At 37.4% G+C, this 19,242-nt stretch overlaps 1 protein-coding gene across 5 annotated transcripts in view; it reads left to right on the forward strand.

Moving 5' to 3' along the window:
- Positions 1-18,989, forward strand: part of USP6NL (USP6 N-terminal like) — a 133,052-nt gene extending 114,063 nt beyond the window's left edge. For all 5 annotated transcript variants that reach the window (XM_074828022.1, XM_074828021.1, XM_074828023.1 and 2 more), the window contains 4 exons: positions 1,561-1,626; positions 1,716-1,815; positions 3,540-3,692; positions 15,393-18,989. In XM_074828022.1, coding sequence (XP_074684123.1) covers positions 1,561-1,626; positions 1,716-1,815; positions 3,540-3,692; positions 15,393-16,831 — 1,758 coding nt within the window. In that variant the 3' untranslated portion in view covers positions 16,832-18,989. The remainder of the gene's footprint in view (positions 1-1,560; positions 1,627-1,715; positions 1,816-3,539; positions 3,693-15,392) is intronic.
- Positions 18,990-19,242: the final 253 nt, after the last annotated feature.

The raw sequence follows: 19,242 nt of genomic DNA on the forward strand, positions 1-19,242 counted from the left end.
CTTATTCTCATTTTTGAGGTTGTCATGTTTCAGGAACAAAATACATAATAATCCCAAGAAGTTTGGGTGGTTTTTAACAGTAAATGGTAAAAGGCCCTTATACTTTCTAAAAATCCAAAAATAATTGTACACGATTGAGGTGATACTGCTGGAGGTTGGCACGTTGTTAAGTTTTGTATATGGCTTATATACCTCTTATTACTGCTTTTTTAAGAAAGGGGTTTTTTTCTGTCATCCCATCTCCCCTCCTCCTCCCCCACCTTGGGTCACTTGAAAAAGAAAGTTTCAGAAAAGTGCAGAAAGTTGCTTCAGTAACTGAAAAAGCTTATTTAAATATAATGCTTTGATAACTCCCTTCTGAGGGAGTTCTTGGCCACCTGTTTAGTGGGATCCAGAGAAAACATTCACTTTATATTTATTATATATTTTTCAGTTTTAAATCAAAACTTGGTTCTATTTTTGTGTGAATTAGTTTAGTGGCATTAAATTTAACAGCAATCAGGGTTTTTTATCAGGGAAAGGCATGGTCCATTATATCTATCTTTAAGTAGGCTGATAGCCATTCTTATAGGTTAGAAAAATCTCAAAATAAGGCATTTTTCATTCTGTCTGCTTTTTTTAAAGACTCTCAAAATGAAAATCTTATAAAGATTATTTCAATTATATTAAGAATTATTTCTTTTCATTTCTTCCTGTGAGTGTATCACTAAGGTGAGACCATTTTAACTTGCTGAAAGATGAAGGTAAAGCCTGCAGATAAACCAGAGGGATTTGGTCCATTGCTTATTTACTGTTTGTATACTTGAAATTTTTGGAAAAGCTGAATGTGGCAAGCATAGAATATGATGTTATCCCAAAGTTAAAATTCAGAATTTCTTAACTTCCCAGCTTTTACTTTGGCTTTTCCTCTAACTGTGCAAAGAACGTTGAAGAGCTCCATGAAACTGCAAAGAAGATTTAGCCATCTTTGAATGGGGTGGAATACCAGATGGACCCTCTATGCTCTATGGGAAATTAGGCCTCTTAATTAAGGAATGAAATTCCTTATCAGTCTTAAGTGCTGTTTTGAGGTCCTGTGTTTGAAGAATTTGATTGTTTCAGGATTGTTTCTGGCCAGATAGGTATTCTTGTCACAAAATCTTTACAACCTTTGGCACGTATTGTCAACCTTGCTATAGAGAAATGAAAGACTAAATGGACCCAGTGCCTTAACTTTGGTTGCTCCAGAATATTGGTTTATTTTCTTGAGAGAGGATTTAATCCTCTGCTACCTGTGTCCCAAGAATAAGATGGAAGTCTAAGATGTGTTAATACCTCTGCATCTCCAAATGCATGTTTCTTCAGGTAGTGAAACTGATGAAGAAAAACTATAAAAGACAAATTATATTTGTTGGATTGAAGTAACAGTGTCTCATGTAGTTAAATTAATTCTTTATGATGAATATTGGGTATTTATGATGTGGATGGAACACGATTTCAAGGTGAAAATGTTTTTTCATGGACAGTTCAAGGCATTACTTGATTTTTGTGAGTATTTTTAAACTGCTGCGTTTTTCACAGGACTCCCAGGATATGTCCACTAGCTTTTACACAACAAAGTGGTTTTTCCAGTGTTTCCTTGATCGTGTGAGTATGTTTTCCATTTTCTATTTCTCTTTTCAGTTGTGACTTGGGACAGACTGTTTTCACGGTGTTGCCTGATTCTGTCATTGCAGACTCCCTTTACATTAAGCCTCAGGATATGGGATATCTACATACTTGAAGGAGAGCGGATTCTCACTGCTATGTCTTACACAATTCTGAAACTGCACAGAAGTAAGAAATCTCTCAGACATTTAATGCTAAACAGAGTTTCAGCTGGTTTTGTTCTTATTTAGTGTAGCCTGTGTATGAAGATCTTAGTTTCCCATTTGCCTTACACTGTTTCTGACAGGTATTTTTCTTTCCTTATGCACAAAAAGGCCCAAATCTTTGCTTTATTAATGTGTGTGTGTGTGTGTGTGTGTGTGTGTGTGTGTGTGGTGGTTTAACCTTGGCTGAATGCCAGCTGCCCACCAAGCCACTCTAGCACTCCCCTCCTCAGCAGGACAGCGGGAAATGTGATTTAGCACCTTAAGTTCCAAAGGATCCAAAAAGTTTTTGAGAATGGGTGTTAGCTTTTAAACATACTTGAGCATTTCTCAGGGTGATACCTTGTAGCTCAATTTTGATACAGTCTTAACTATGGAACTTTGGCTTTCTTAGTGAAGTCATTTAACTCTTACCTAAATTCAGAGGTCTGCATGGAGCCTGCAGAATTGATGTCTTAATTTGCTTGCTAGTTTACCCTCCTTGAACTGTGGTGATACTACCTCACTGTCTCACTGGGGTGTACTCATTGGTTTGTTCATAAACTGCTTTGAAAGATGAAAAAAGTTCCTTTTTTAATTACTTAAGAAAGCTGAACATTTAGAGGCAAATCATTAGGCTTAGCATTTTGGTTTCTCTTATTTGCAAGTAGACATCTGCTTGAAAATTTTTTTTATTCACCACTCTTTATGTGAAGACCTGAGGAAAAAGTCTGGGGAGTGCAGGTTTGCTTACTTAGCAAGTACGTAGCACCTTTCTCCACAATCAAAACACGAAAGTACCTTATGGCAACAGAGGAAAGATTAGAGGACTGTCAGAGGAGGTGTCAGAAGATGGATTCTGATTTGTTTTCCAGTCTCTTGTCTACCCTTAAAAACATTGATGATGTAGCTATCCAGTCAAGTGCCATTGTGAATTGCATGCTAAGAGCATTTTTCTTACAGTGTAAAAACATTTTTTTATGGTTTCTCTATAGAAACTGTACATTCTGAAACTTTTGATGGCATACATATGCTTAAAGAAGCTCCATAGGTATACAGTTATAGCCTTGCAAGCCCAAATAGGTTTGTGTGGGAAACATGGCCTTACTGCTGTGTAAAAAAGGAAAGAAAAATAATCTGATAACTGTAAAATGACTTTCAAAATATGACCTGAATTTGATAGAAGTATCAAAAAGTACCTGAATTTTCAGAGCGCCTGAAGCAATGGTTCTGAAGTGTGAACAGTCATAATTTCATTAGAAGTTAATTCAGTTGTGAATGAGGATACTGTAAATACCGATTTAAAAAATGTTTTACTGCTTTTCAAAGCTCTTAGTAAGAGAGATGATCTATGTTGTACAGATCTACAGCACTGTTTTGTAAGTTGAGGATGCGGGCTGAAAAATAAAGACCTGAAGCTGTTGAACATAAGAAGGCTGAAGGAGGGTGACTTGTAGTTAGTTTTCTGGAGATGCCTCTTCTTGGAAAACATTGTCCTAGGTAGAGAATGATAAGTAGAAAGCATTTCCATGCTGATTTGCAAATGAATTTTTAATGCATTTTATAAATTTCTGGTTTAGAATTCTGTTATCTGCTTAATTAATGTGTTTTTCATTCTACTTTGAAAAAAAAGCATCTAATGTCTTAAGTACATCTTCCAATGTTCATAATAAAGATATTTTTAATGTATAATATTTTCTTCTTATGTAGAGCATCTGATGAAATTACAAATGGAAGAGCTTGTAGAATTTCTGCAGGAGTCTTTAGCCAAGGATTTCTTCTATGAAGATGACTTTGTAATAGACCAGCTCCAAAATTCTATATCAGAATTGAAACGAGCAAAGCTGGATTTACCAGTAGCTGGTAAGAAACTTGTACATATGCAGATTTAGATATTTGAAGCTATTCACATATTGTCCATTTCTAAAGTGTTTATTCATGCTGTTGAAAACTGTGCAAATATTTACATCTCCATCACTGCGTAGGTTTCAGGGTTTTTTTCCGCAAAAAGTATTTTACAGTTTAAAATCAACACCCTTCTTTTAATGAATTTGCTCTTTTTTGATGTTTTGTTTACTGATTGTAAGCTAATAGCAAAGCACTTTAAAACATCTCATGTTCTGATAATTTTATTAACTTGCATTAATAAAATCTTTAAGATAGAAGATTAAATACCAAGGTTTCAAGTTATTTGAAGCAATGGCGTTATCTGAGAATCCAGACTGTATCTTGATTAGCTGTGGAACAAACTTAAGGTCAAATAGTTTCTTCTGTTAGCCAAATCCAGGTTTTTAATTGTTTGCAGGTAGTAGACCTTCTGAGTGTTTAACTGAATTATTTTCTTTGTTTCTTCTCAGCCTTTGTGTTTGCTTTTTAGTTGCAGAGCAGAGACGGTTGTTTCATGGGGCGATGCTTATGAAATGCGTGTAGGACCTCTTCTTCCTGTATTAAGATTCTATTATCTTTTCTATCCTTACTTCCACAATCTTTAATTAGAATTTTTCTTGTGATTATTCAGAGTCCTTTTTCTTTATCCTTGCTAATTGTAAAATAGTATGTGAAAACAATATATGTTTTAAAAAATTTAAAAAATATGGCAGGAATTACTAAAATAACTTTACTAAGTTGCTGTGGTTAGCTTTCAGAAGTTAAGAAGTGTGAGAATAAAGGTTGCCTATGTGGCATTATTGTGATAATTTGTTCCTGAAGCTCTTTCATTAATGAATTTCATTTTTCTGTTTCTGTAGACCTTATTTATGCCATGCAGTTTTGGGCTGTTTCAGGACTACTCATTACAGATAGATTCCTGTTTCATCTGATTCTTCAACAGATTTGTCCCTCTGGCGTACAAACACTTTCCGTACATATGTCTCCCATCATCTTGGCTTCTTGTGAGAGCTTCTTATTTCTCTTGCTCTGTGTTTCTGGTTTTTGCCCTCTTTCTGGCTTTCTATAACATCTCTCCAGCATGCTTTTTCTCACCCACAATAGGTCTAAGCCTAGTTCCTGCTCTTGTCTTCTCATCTGCTCAGTGTTCTTGGTCCTTCTCATCTACAGACTGTGACTCTGCAGTTCTTCCCCATGTTACAGCGTGTACTGCTGCTTCCCCTTTCTAACCACAGCCTTCCCATCCTGCCTTCTCTCCATCCTTTTTCCACAAGCTAGCTTTCAGTTTTGATTTATTCTTCAGAGCAAGTTGCTCTTTTCAGCACTACTCTTCAGTTGTGCACTTTGTCAGACATCTTGTCGCAGCTGATGCTTGGTCATGGTGACCAGATGTGAGCAAGTATGTCAGTCAGCAACTCAACTCTGTCTTTTAGCATCACTTCCACTCCATTGTGTTACAGGAAGATAGATCATGGGAGTGCTTTCTGTTAAATATAGAGTTCTCTGTGATTATGTTTGAATGGTGAGGGGGCTATCCCAAAAAACTTTGTTTGTAGATGAGGTAGATTTTTCCTGGATGTGGTAAAACAAATTTCATCAGTGAGAAGTTCCTAATTTCTACTTGAAATTGTGGTAGCTGAAGAGTTGGGAAAGATTTTTGTAGTTTGCTACAAGATGGAGTTGATGTATCTTCCAGCCTAGAAAATCACATGCACGTAACTCGTGTTGAGAGTTTCTGCAGAAAATACAGAATTTACTGGAAATTTTCTTGATGGAAAAAAATGAATGCAGAAAGTCTGTTCCTAACTTATTTATGTTTTAAGGCTTTTCTTTTGGAAGAATGTAAAATGCCTTTAAGTGAAATTTCATTTAAGAATACTCTGGATTTTCACAGAAAATTAAGGAAGTTTAAGGTGACATAAGAGCCATCTACCTGGCAGTGCAGTAACAGAAAGTGTGAGAAACAAGAGTCTTCTTGTGGAGACCAGCAGCAACAGGTAGTGAATGTATCTTCTTGCCAGGACAGTTTGGCAATGGAACGCAAGTAGTTTGGTTTCATACTTCGTACACTTAAGTGTAACTTCCAATATGACTAGCTGACAGAGTAGTAATTGTTTTGAACCATATTGATTCCTTCTTTTGGGTAGTTAAAGCAACATTAATGACAGTAAAATGCCTGTTTCTTTTTTCAACATGAATAAGGGAGGTTTAATATTAAAATAGAAAAAGTGAAGCCAAAGTGAAGTATATTTTGGTGCTGGATGAGGAATTGAGCTTTTTTCTTTTCCATTTCAAAGTAGCCTGGGAAAGCCTCTCTGTGTGGTATATTTTTGCCAGGGGTAAATGGGAACACTACTTAACCTTTCACAAAATAAATATAAAATGCCTTCATCCTAATCCTTGGGAATCTAGCTGATTTGTCTGCTGCTATCTGTAGTTGAGTGAGACTGTCTCATTTGTTCTTCATAAGAATTTCACAAGCCTTTGATTTTGTTTTTTTTTTTCCTTTCTTCTTTTCCCACTCTGATGTTCATTTTGGTTTTACTAATCACTGTCTTCAGGCAATAATATTTTGCTACAGGTTCTCAGCATTCTCTAGACATTCAGCTTTGCTCATGTGTTGTGGTGGGTTGACCCTGACAGGATGCCAGGTGACCACCAAAGGTGCTCTATCACTTCCCAACTCAGCTGGACAGGGGAGAGAAAATGCAATGAAAGACTTGTGGGTCGAGATAAGGACAGGAAGATCACTCATCAATTACCATCACAGGCAAAACAGACTCAGCTTGGGGAAATTAGCTTCATTTATTACCAGTCAAGTCAAAGCAGGATAATGAGAAATAAACCCAAATCTTAAAACACCTTCCCCTCACCCCTCCCTTTTTCCCAGGCTTAACTTTATTCCCAAATTATCTACCTCTTCCCTTCAAGCGGCACAGGGGGACGGGGAATGGGGGATGTGGTCGGTTCATCACATGTTGTCTCTGATGCTCCTTCCTCCTCAGGGGGAGGACTCCTCACACTCTTCCCCTGCCCCAGCGTGGGGTCCCTCCCACAGCAGACAGTCCTCCATGAACTTCTCCGGTGTGAGTCCTTCCCACAGGCTGCAGCCCTTCACGAACTGCTCCAGCGTGGGTCCCTCCCACGGGGTGCAGCCCTTCAGGAACAGACTGCTCCAGCGTGGGTCCCCCACGGGGTCACAAGTCCTGCCATTTGCTCTACTGCCATTGGCTCTACTGGACATAGGGGAAGCTTCTAGCAGCTGCTCACAGAAGCCAGCACTGTAGCCCCCCTGCTACCAAAACCTTGCCATGCAAACCAATATGCATGTCTGTCTGACTCTGTCTTTACTACCTTCAGTCTCTTTTTAGTATTTTTCTTCTATTTTCATGTAAAACTTCTGAAACCATTGTATGTCATGCAGTTACACACAGAAAATACCAGACTGTTCATTTAAGTATCCACCGAGAAAGTAGTGTTTATTTTAGTTTTCTCAGCTGAAATCAAAGCACTATTTCCTATCTTGTACTTTCTTTTTTTCATTGAGCAACAGTTAAACCTTTAAGAACTTAAGTAAAAACGCATGTTAGGAAAAAGAAAAAAAAATCTTCATTTTACAGTTGCATCAGTATCAATCATCTAGGAATAACAGTGAGCTAATTAAGCTCAGTGGAATTTTCCATCTGGCATCCTTTGTTAGGTTGTATAGATTTTTCTGCCCTAGTAGAGTAAGCTGCAGTAGGATATTAAACGAAGTAGTAACTTGCATTGCTTTAAAGAGGATGTCTGCTTATGTATGATGTAGCTTTCTCTGGCTTGCTTCCTCTATGTCTTCTCCCACTGGATTAAGGAGCTCCTTGTTCCCTTCAGAGCAGAGAGGAAGGAAGGGACTTTGTTTAACACTTTCTCAGTGATAAAACCCTTGAAATGCTCAGCCAGAACATGGACATTAAGGGCATCATGCTAATTTCAGATGTCAGTGAAATGCTTTTGCCAACGCTAGGGCTATTTTCCATAAAGCAGACTATGGATTTGCATTCTTCTTTGTGGTAATTTCTAGTCTTAACGGCTGGCCAGTGTAGGATAGCCTGTCTTTAGCAACTACAACCTTCAGAGGATGTGTTTGCAACTTAAGTGTTGTTCTCAAAACCCCCAGGTAGGCATCCCTGTTCCAGTGGCTCTGTGGAAACAGTAAACTGTATGGATAAGCACACTTCTTATTGTCAAGCTGCTTGGTTATCAAGCCCTCAGAGAGGCAGGCTGGTACAGCTGTACAGTAGAAACTGTCCTTTAAAGTACTTCTCTGACATATCCTCAACCAAATTTAGTAGAAAAGACAATTGGTATTTTCTGGACTGCGTGGAACATTATGAAGGGTGTCCACACCCCAGCAAGTTCTTGAACAGCACACTCCTCTCAATCTGTATGACTCCTGTTTACATCTTCTCAAGGAGTTGGACCTGACCCAGAGTGGACAATCTCTTCCTTTATTCAAGGATGGTATCTAGAGCATAGTGAAAGGAATTTTCTTGTTATACATCACTGAATTCCAAAATTTCTTGATGCAGATTCTTTCCTTGGCTGTTATTTAAACAGCAGCCAAATTCTTTAAATGTTCACAAGGTATGGATAGAATTTTGAGCTTTACTGTAAGTTATTCCTGTAGGACTACATAAATAATGCAATGCTTAATAAGCAATATTTATATATTAATACTTTTTTTAGTAGTGTGACTTTAATAAACAAAAGTTTCATATTCTACTTAAAAATATGTGGTGGGAAATAGTATATTAATCTAGTGCTTCATAAACAAGACAGGCTCACCTTCAAGGCTGAAGGCTCTCAGGTCTGTTCTTGAGACAGTTTCTCACCTGCATTTTGATATAGGGTGTCCTGAAAAGGGAGGGTAGAGGGGTTCTGGGTTGGATTTTATTTCTGACTGAAAGTTTACAGCAGCTGAGAAGGCCTTAAATCGAAGATAAAGGTCTTGTACCTTCATTTTAAAGCAGCATTGGCAAATTTAGAATCTGCACTTGTCCTTTGGGTCATCTTAACTATATTTGTGTGCCATAACAGCAACTTTAAACTCCAACTCAGTTCTTCTAGTTCTCCCAGCCTCTTCTGTATTCAGGGCAAACTAGCAAAATTTGAATCTTGCATTTACCACAAATTCTTAAATGTTTATCTGCTGTTTATCTCTAAAGGTGTATTTTATTAAATTTATTATCAATATCTTTTATTCAAATATCTATTTTAAATACTCATCAGTGACAGTGCAGAAGTCTATACTAGTCGATTCTCTGCTGTGAATGCACCTTTTGACAGCCGAAACAATAGGAATATGTAAATCAGCTTGACTTTCCTGTTTCTGATGGTGTCTCTCTCTGGTTGTGTTTTGTTTCAGAGACATTTTGGATTTTTCACTTGTGCTTGAAGAATACACAAGTAGCTATTTCATACAATGCACTTCATATTTTAATCAGCTAAACTAATTTTTCTGCCTTGTTTCTTGTGTGATACAACTACTTTGAGATGTTATGAAGGCAATTAATATATGGAATGATATTAATATAATTATTATTTTCAGCATTTTAGACATTGGCTTTGCATCATTTAAAAATCTTTACTGTTTGAAACGCATGCTTTTTAAAAATATGAACCAGATAGTTACGTTGGTCATTGTTCATATTCCTATTTTAAATTGACTTTTCAAGAAAGTGTGTCTTCTGGAAGAAATGTGGAATTAGGGATGTAAAGCCAAATGGTTAATTTTAGAAATTATTTTTACAAAGGCATCTTACAGACTTACATCTGGCCACCTGAATCTTCTATTGATGGCCAAATGTGTTGACGTTTCTATTTTTTATCTAAATGCAGATGTTTATAAAGTAAGTTTTCCTTACTGTCAGTACTACAAAAGTGACATAGCAGCAGAAAGGCAAATGGTGTACTTTGTTCTACCCTTAAGTTGTCAGGCAAGATTTAATTTTAGTAACTCCTTTGCCGATGATGGCATATAAAAGAGGAGGAGCAGAGGTTGATTTTCAGACAGCAGCTTGAGCTTCTAGTGCAGGCACTTAAATTTCTTTAAAATTCTGTTGGACTTATAAACTGAAGAAGTAAGATGGGACATCACTGGTGGAAAATAAACACAAAATATCAAGATGTCATTTTAAGAGTTGTTTTTCTGACCATTACCATCCTTGAAAATTGTGTTAGAACAGTCAAAGTGCATGTATTCTGGTGCTGAAATTAAGGACTAGACTGTTATTCACCGGAGAGAGCACTTAAAGCACTTTACTCCAATTATATGTCTGCTATTCAGTGCATGAGGCTGTTAGTGCCTCCTGAAGCAATTATCTGTAAAGGTCTTGTAGTTGAGATCGACTTCCACTGGGTGGTGACCAAGACTTGTTAGAGCAGGAAGAAGTCAGTAGACTAAAACTTTCTTTAATATGACTTGAATTTTGATCTCTTTGGGAAGAATCAGATCTGCTCATACTTGCTTTGCTCCTTTTCATATCAGGTAATGTGCTTATCAGCAGCAAAGAAGCACCTGATTGTTCTTGTTTTGCTTAAATTGTCTACGTCTACTTCCATTTCTCTCCTTCCTCACCCATTTTTCACCATATTTCCTTTGTTTTTTGCTTATTTTATGCTATACTGCGTACAAGCCAACTAAATCACTACCTTTCTTTTAAAGGTCCCAGCTTTGTAAATTCTGATGTAAGCTATTATGTTTGTCTTTGGGAAAAGCCGGTAACTAAACTCTGTCTAGGAACCTGTTGTGTTGAAGGAAGAGTGGGAGAGAAGGATCAGAGTTACCCAGTTCTGCATCTCATGCAAATACTGGCAATCTAGGAAAAATCTGATTGCCCGGTTTGCTTCAGAAGACAAAGGCATATTCGATGATTGTAGAGGTTGCTGCCAAAAAAAAATCACAGCTGAACTGGACAGCTTTGTCTTAACTCCTAGTTTTAAAATGCTTTTAAATCTTGTGTGTAAACATCATAGATTGTATAGAAAAGCACTTGTCCCAGAAATACTTGTAGAATTCAAAAGTTTCTCCATTCCTCAGTCAGGAGGCATGTCCAGAAAGTGAATTAACTCAGACTTTGGATCAACAGCACAAACAGATACTAAATTGAATGTCCTTGAAAACATCCAAATAAAATTTCTGCATGCCCAGATCTGAGGAGTTTGAATAGTGAGTTTAGTTGAAGTAGTAAAGATGATGGTTGAGATGATGGCTGTGTGTGAGGCTTTAGGCAGATCTGGAGTGGAAAATTAGTAGATAAAAGATACACGGCTTGTAAGAAGAATTGATGCTCTTGCATGCTTCTCAGGTGAGCTCTTTGTGTGCCTCTTAACCGTAGAGATGTTTGTTGTGACTTGGTTTCTTTTGTTTGCTTTTGCATTGTGGTTTCTTTTCCTCAGCTTTTTGCTTTTATTAATTTTTTTCTTTCTTGCCAGCATGCAGCATCATGGTTTTCTTGCTGTGCTTGCTGATCGTGGACTGCTTAAAGCATTCACGGACATAGTTTGCATGCTATTTTGTGCATTTGAGGAATGTCTCATTGTATTAATGTGCATGGTGATGGATTTGGTTATCCTCTACTTGTTTTATTCTGAGGACTTTTTTGGGAGTTTTTATTTGTTTTTCAAGTACTTCGTAGTTCCACTGGAAGTGACAGCTCTGTGTGGATGTATGTATATGTATGTATGTTCTGTATACTTAAATTAGAATTAAATACCTGTTCTGCAGTTTAAAACAAATTGGGTTTCCTGTAGAAGGTGACCGGTTTGCAGGATGTCTTTGTGCTGCAGCACTGTAGATTCTTATATAACTCCTTTCCTTCCAATGCTTTTTATGGCAGCAGGTGATGAGAGCTCAAGCATTTTTGAATGAGAACAAGGCCTGTGCTTTGTAGCTTTGATTGCTAGAGGTACTCAACTCAGTAATGTGGCCTTTCTTAAAGTTTCACATGCAGATGTGGTTGATTAAGCAAGCTGTGTTTGTTGTTTCTGTCTGAGGTCAAGTTAAACCAAGTTCTGTGGAAGCCCTGTGGCTAAGATTTAAAGCTGTATTTCTTCTTTTCCCCACTGACCCTCCTTCCACACATACTTATTCTTCCATATTTTTGTTTTCCCTGAAAGCACTAAGCTCCAGTATTACCAGCCTATAAACATGGTATCATGCTGTTAGAATGCAGAGGTTTTCTTCTAAATGAGCTATTCTCTTGGAACACTTTGCTTGTTACTCAGTACGTGAATTAATGTTGAGTTTTAACAGTTTCACAGCAGACATGGTAAGACTTCTCTGATATTAATTTTACAGCTGTAATTCATGTTATAGCATACATCATCTAGACAGTGCAGCCCACATATGCCTAGTTGTAGTGTGTTTTTTACCTTGAAATGTGAAGGAAAGATGACAGAAAGTAATCTTCAAAGCAGTCTAGATAGAATTCAATAAAAATGTCTGTAGTATTCTCACTTGGGTTTTATTAGAGCTTAATGGTAATTAAGAAACCTTAAGTGTGTGAAATTAAAAAACAAAAAACCCACACAAAGCCCACCTTTATTGTACAACCAAGTATATTTCAAAGGATCTCATATTGCTCTGTATGCATTTCTTAGAGTAAAAGCTGGAAGAAAGGAAATTCAGTTCATGCTTTTAACGTATTTGTACAAATGAAGGAAGCATTGCAGCTACTAGAGGAACTTCAGGTTTTTTATATATATAGCTTAAATAGTTTCATTTCAAGCATGAAAGAAAATAAATAATTTTTCTAAAACATTTATTGCATACAAGGACAGAAATTAAATAATTTACAGATGTCGAGGAGCCATTTTATTATGCTACCCCATAACTACTATGGATCACATGAAGGTTATAAATGGATTAGCAGCATATAAGCACTAGTTCTGTACGATTTAGATGACAAGTTTTTGGTCTGTACTCTGAATATTGTTTCTTCATTCAGAGTTCATGCTATTTTAACATTCAAAATTAGTAAGATCGAAAGCACTATAATACATGGTTCCAGTATCAGGAATATTTATTATGGGCAAAATTCACTTTTATTTAGAAGACAAGATCTTCAGCTTTGCCTGATACTGTTTGAGGATGCAAATGGAATTAAGTGGTACAAATGCCTTTTGCCAAACTGAAGCAAGTTCAGAAAGTGAACTCCTCTTCATAAAGAATAAAGAACAATTTCGAAGAGACTGGTGCAGCAGACAGCACATTGCAGAGCTGTTAAATCTTTAGTATACAGCATTCATGCAACTCATTCCTCTGTCCCCTCGTCTGTTCTTCCAAAGGCATGCTGCTGGGGAGTGCAAGTTTACAAATCCATGCTCCAGATTTTAGCCCAGTCTGTGAATAGCATGACCCCGTAGTGAGAGAGACCAAACCACAAGACTTGTAATTCCAAGAGCCACTTGTTGGAGCCCAATGCTGAGGCCCTACCCCACCATGTAACCTGCTGCACCGTCTCGCAACCATGTGCGTAGGTGTTCTCCATCATGGAGTATAGTGTGCCAGGTGTATAATCCCATAAGATGATTTAACATGTGGAATCCCCCTTTTGGGGGACAGGTAATTGAGGAGAGAGCTCAGCATGAGTATCTTCCTTTGCCAAGTCATAGCAAGGTAGACAGTGAGTACCTTCGGTGTAAAAGCATAGGTTTGTGTATCTAAATAATTGTATTATCATAATTGAGCAGAGGATAACTAGGGGAAAATAAGTGGAGGGTTTTTCTACAGAAAGCCTGAGTAGGCTGTGTTTATTATAGATAATCTGAGGTTTCTGAAATTATGTATTTCTAAAGGAAAGCGTAGGTTTCCGTATGACCTTTGGCCTCAGAAAGACTTTGAAAATCAAGAAAGGTCTAGTTTAATTGTTTGGCAAAACCAGTTCGTTTCTGTTCAGTACTTCTGCTTAGTTATCTTGTCATAGCACATGGTGTCATTGTATTCTTCTCTGCTGTCCTCCTGCTCTCTCCTCGCTGGCACAAACTGTAAGTTTTCATTTAGTTTATATAGCAACTGATCCGTGATGGTAGTTTGTTATTCCGTTATAATAAATAATACTGACCTTGGTTGCTGGCTTTCCTCTCTGTATCTCTATCATGAACCAGACATCAAAGATTGAACTCATACTATTGACTGTAAAAATGAACATAGCTCACTTAGCACTCGTGTCAGGGATAAAGACATTTGTATGTATTTGCTCCTGTGAACCCATATAGACACAGAAAAGGAATTCTAATTACAAATAGCTAGAAAGGTGCTAACTTTATGATCTTTGCTGATGGTGAAATTTTCTATAGTTCTTGTCTTAGGAAGAAGCAGTGATTAAACTAAATTATTTTACCCACAGCCATTTTATATAATTTATTTTACATAACATTTAAGCAAGGGTAGCCATTTCTTTTTTTTTCCTTAGAGCAGAGCTTTTGTTTAATAAATAGGTACAGAGTGAGTAGAATTTGTTTGGTTATGCTGACTTTAAAAGTTTTTTTATTTTTTGGGAAATACTGAACATCACATAAATTAAATTTAGATTAATATATGTAATGAGAAGTATGCGACCTTTTCTGCTTATAATGGGAAACTAATGTATTACAGAATTAAATAAGTTATGTGCAAGTGGATATGATAAAAGACTTTGGCTGAGAATATGAAGGATGTTGACTGCTAAGGAGAAAGACTGTAGTGGAAAATGCGATGTAAATTGTTCTATGAGCAGCATCAAACAATGAAACACTTCTTTATTCTTCTGTAGTGACAGTGTAGATTGTTCTGGGTCCCCACATAACTGATGTTTACCACTGGTTGTTGCAATGTGTTGATCTGCAGTCTGGGAGAACTTTCCATTTGTATCCTAGTTCTGTAAATGATGTCCTTGTGTTCGGCAAAACTCGTCCATTGAACACTCAATAGAAATCATGATGTAGCCAGTATTAGTAGTAGCTACTTCCGTTGTTCTATAACTGATAAAAAAAAATGAATTGAAAAAAATATGATTCTGCATAGAGCCTTTTAGTTATACTGTAGCCTTTTAATACTGAAGATTAAATTTCTAGGCAGAGGCTGAGGGGGAACTAAGGACTTAACTGTGCAGATGCTCACGAGGAGCTCCACCCAAAAAAAGAAGTGAGATAAAGTTCAAAGATGTCTGCTAGGAAGCTTGTGCGTGTAAGTGAACAGCTAATAGTATAGCTTACCAGAGGTGAACGTTAAAAGATGAATGAATGGAAGACAATAGATTGGGAGGGGGATATTGGGAAGGATTTTTAAAGTGGAGAAAGTAGTTTACTTAATGTGACAGGGACATTGTGAGGAGGGTTATATACAGAGTAGGTACTGTAACCAAAATGTCATCTAGGAAAATGATTTTTTGCAGCAGAGTCATGAATGAGCAAGAGCTTGGCAAGATTGCAAGACCTGTAGAAAGGAAGACCAGAGTAACTGGTTGAGATGAGAGCCTAAACAAAATCTTTGTTCCAAGTCAGTATAAAGAAAAACCTTTGAGGTGTTCAGCAGAATGGTGACGCGGAGAGAGGCCCAGGGAATAGAGTTTGTAGCTATTTTTGCTTGCATGACCAACAGATCAAAGAAGACTTCTGTACAAAGGTGAATTTATGTTATTACTGTTCTTGTTTTAGGTAAAGAAGATGAATTTCCAAAGAAGCCATTGGGGCAGATTCCATCAGGACCTCAGCCTGCTATACTTAACTCTACTCCAATGCTTAATGGACAGAACAGCACTGGTACACAAGCAAGAAGGACAGAGAGGAGGCCGTCCCCAGGAGAAGAACCAGAAAGTTCACCAAATAACAGAAAAAGAATTAATTCACTGGAAAAGAAACCTTCCTTAAAACAGCAGAAAACTCGACCAATAGAGACACAGAGTAGTATGCCTAAGAACGAGGTAGATACTAGAAGAAAGCCTCATCCAACAGAGCAAGACAACTCCAGACAGTATAATAATGCAGCTGCTAATCAAAATTCGAATGCTACTTCAAATACAAGAAGGGAATTTGTACCTAAGTGGAATAAACCATCTGATATCAAAATGATTGAAAAGACAATGAAACTTACTGCAGAGGTAAAAGGAAGGCCAATAAACCATTCAGTTTTGGGCCCACCACCAAGTCCTGGAGAAACGCAGCCTTTGAATGTAAAGCAAAAGATGAGGGTTTTGGATGCTGATGAAGGTAAGCGGGGGTCTAATGCGTCTCAGTATGACAATGTTCCGGAAGTTGAGAATGAAAATGAGAATCTTGTTGAAGAGATGCTTGAGAGAGCTCATCCGCAGAGTCCTAGGCATGTAGCATATTCTAATAGTCCAAGAAAGCAAACTGAAAAAATACCAACTCCATTAAAAATACCCAGTAATTACACGTTCGCTTCACAACCCAGATCTCCAAAGTATTCATCACAATCTGAGGGACCACCTCATGGACTGAATGTAAAACAGCCACTGCCATGTTATAGTAATCCACCTACTTACCATGGAAATTCTCCAAAGCATGTTTCCAGTATAGGCAATACAAGTTCTGTACCTCTGCATTACCACGGGAATCGAACCAGCCCTTCTGGTAGGCCATATGGTTCTTTTATGTCAGTGGATTATTCTCCAGATAAACTACAAATGAATTCCTATCCTGTCGGTCGCCAAAATCCTCTTTCACCAGCCCCTGCTCAGATAGAAGTAGCCCCTGTTGATGCTTATACCAGCAACTCAAGGTCCCCCACAGGTGTCAAATTCATAATCACTCCAGTGGATTATTTACCAGAAGATAGAAAGTGGCCAGATGCTGCGTATATTTACAGACATGAACCCTACAGGCAGCCCTGGAGCCAAGATGTTAACAAAGGCCACTTGGATAATTTCCAGAAACACCAGCATTTTCAGTCAACACCTTTTCAAGACCATAGTCTTCCTGCTGTTTCTGTGGATAGTCCAATAAGATACAGGACTTCACCAACCTTTGAAGATCATGGTTCACCACAGTACCAATATTCAAGCCCATCAGCTCAAGCCCAACACTATCGAAATAGAAATGATGGGTTGTCTATGCATGAATCCGTGCTTCTCTGAGAATCTGAGTAAGATGGCAAGAACCAAAACCAGTTAAACATTACTATGTTAGTAGTAGTCCACCTCAGTTCTTCTGTGAAATGCAGACGGTTCACATGAGTCTCAAAAGCAACAACACTATTTCAAAGATGTTTCAGACTTTCATTGAAGGCTAGCTGAGTTCTTAGACTTGCATTGAAGCTATTGAAAGTGATCTGATGCACATAGACATAGCAATAAGATCATATACACAATGTGGTTAATACTGTCATTGTTCCTTACATTTAAATAACTCGTGTTACAATCTTTCTGCCTAAAACCTGTAACACATTTACCAGTTTTATTTTGACTGACATTGTTAATGCACTGTATAGATGCGTGTATGCGTGCGTGTGAGTGTGCACTTATAATACACAAACGCATATGGAAAAGAGCTAAAGAGTTTAAATGTAAATGCATTTAACTTTGGGCAAAGCTTGTGAAGTACTTTTATTTCATATTAATTTTTTTTTTTTTTTTGTAATTTATTTGAGAAGCCATTCGTTTTGAGTGGGAATTTCTGTCATTTTTATACAGCTGCCTCAGCATCCCGGTATCTGTTCTGGGCAGGAGAGATGCTTTGGGATTGTTAATTTAATCTTATGTGAGAGTTAATTTCCTCTCCTTTGACTACTGTTGTCACTTTCCTCAGCAAGAAGGAGCAAGCAGGCAAAAGCGGAAAGCCAAAAATGTCTCTCTAATCTGGCTAAGAAATGGTGCTTAAAATTCAGGGCAGTGTTTAGTTTTTTAGGTGCATCGAAATGGAGAATTTTTACCTTCTCACCCAAATCTACCTTCAGAATGTCGTCCTATATGCAAAATATTGGAGCACAGTGAGAGTAATGCCAGATACAGAAATGGTGCTGCACCCTTCACTTTTTGCCGTGCTGTGCTGTCAAACTAAATAAACTAGTTGCAGGGCCAAATCTCACAGGTATCAGAGAATGACCAGCTCCTTGACACTCTTGTAAAGTACACGCAGGAGTCTGAGATTTGGTCAAGGCTTGATATTCCCTGAGCTGTGTGAGTATGCAGTGTCCCTTCTCTTAAGTTTTGTCATGTCAATTCCATTCTGTTTTGCCCTTTTTTACCCCAAAGAGCTGGTAGGTTCATGTCTGTGATTGGACATGTGCTGCTGTGCTATCAGGCTGCTGAAAGACCGTGCGGTGTTTTACACTAAAATGATCCAGACTGTTAATAGGAATCCTGGTAATGTAAGTATTTTTAATTGGTCTTTGCAGCCTTTTCTACTTCGTGTTTTCCTTTCCTTGACTGTGAAATGGGGGTGGAAAAAAAAAAAAAAGCAGGTTAAGTGGCACATGTGGGATGCAGTCCTGCGAGCTGCTGGGTGCCGCGTAGTAAGTGCTGAATGCACTGACCTCTCGTTGAAACCAGTGGGAGTTGAGGTGGATGAGGATCTCACCAGAAGAGGTCCTTGGTGTGCTTAACAGAGATTTTTCTAATACTGAAGTACCAAACGTTGGTATCAACACCAGTTTTGGATGGTTTGGAAGGTTGTCCTGTATCTTTTGTTTTGTAAGATTTGTTAACTGAAACATAGAATATTTTTTTTTTTCCCTTTAAAGAATGAGCTTTAGTGCCTATTATTGCTGCAGGTTGGCTCTAAGTTTTAAGGTACAGAAGTAAAACAATTTTTACAAATGGAAGTAACATTTACTTAGTATATTTCAAAACCTTTTTTTCTGTATATAATGTGTCTGATGTAATTTTTAATGAACTGGGCAATTTTATATTTTAAAAATTGCAAACTGCAGCAAAGTAACAGTAGCAAAGCACTACAATGAAACTGAACTAAAATTGTGAAGAAAATATGACTTGGGCTTACCTTAGTTCTAATTGGTTACAACAGCTTAGAAATGTATGTATATAATATTGTGGCTAAGTGTAATAATCTCAGTGTTTAACGGTTCTGTAATTCATAACAAAGCTGTACAATTTATTTGTGCAAGCAACACAAGGCTCCAAAATATGTATCAGCATTAGTAAATACTGTAGATTTTTATATATAAAAATATATACACCCTATTTTCTTATGTCATCTGCAACAGTTTTATAACTGTGTATCCTATTTTGATGTGACTGTATTTTTAACATGTTAAAATAATAATAATTAAGCTTATGTTGTTTTGTCTTTATTCTTGAGTAGCTCAAAACTGGCCTTTTGCTCTTCTCAGAACAAATACCTGCTTTTCATAAGTGAATCGTGTATACATATATATGTTTGATGTATGTCCTATTGAATTTGTACATGTTAATTTTTAGACTAAGCAATATGGATACTATATAGTGCTTTTGCATTGTTACAGAAGCAGCAAGATTATTGCTTATACTTTACTACACTACTAAACCTTAACCTGTAAGAGTATAAACTG

Source organism: Strix aluco, chromosome 5, assembly GCF_031877795.1.
Source record: "Strix aluco isolate bStrAlu1 chromosome 5, bStrAlu1.hap1, whole genome shotgun sequence".
Taxonomy (NCBI): Eukaryota; Metazoa; Chordata; class Aves; order Strigiformes; family Strigidae; genus Strix; species Strix aluco.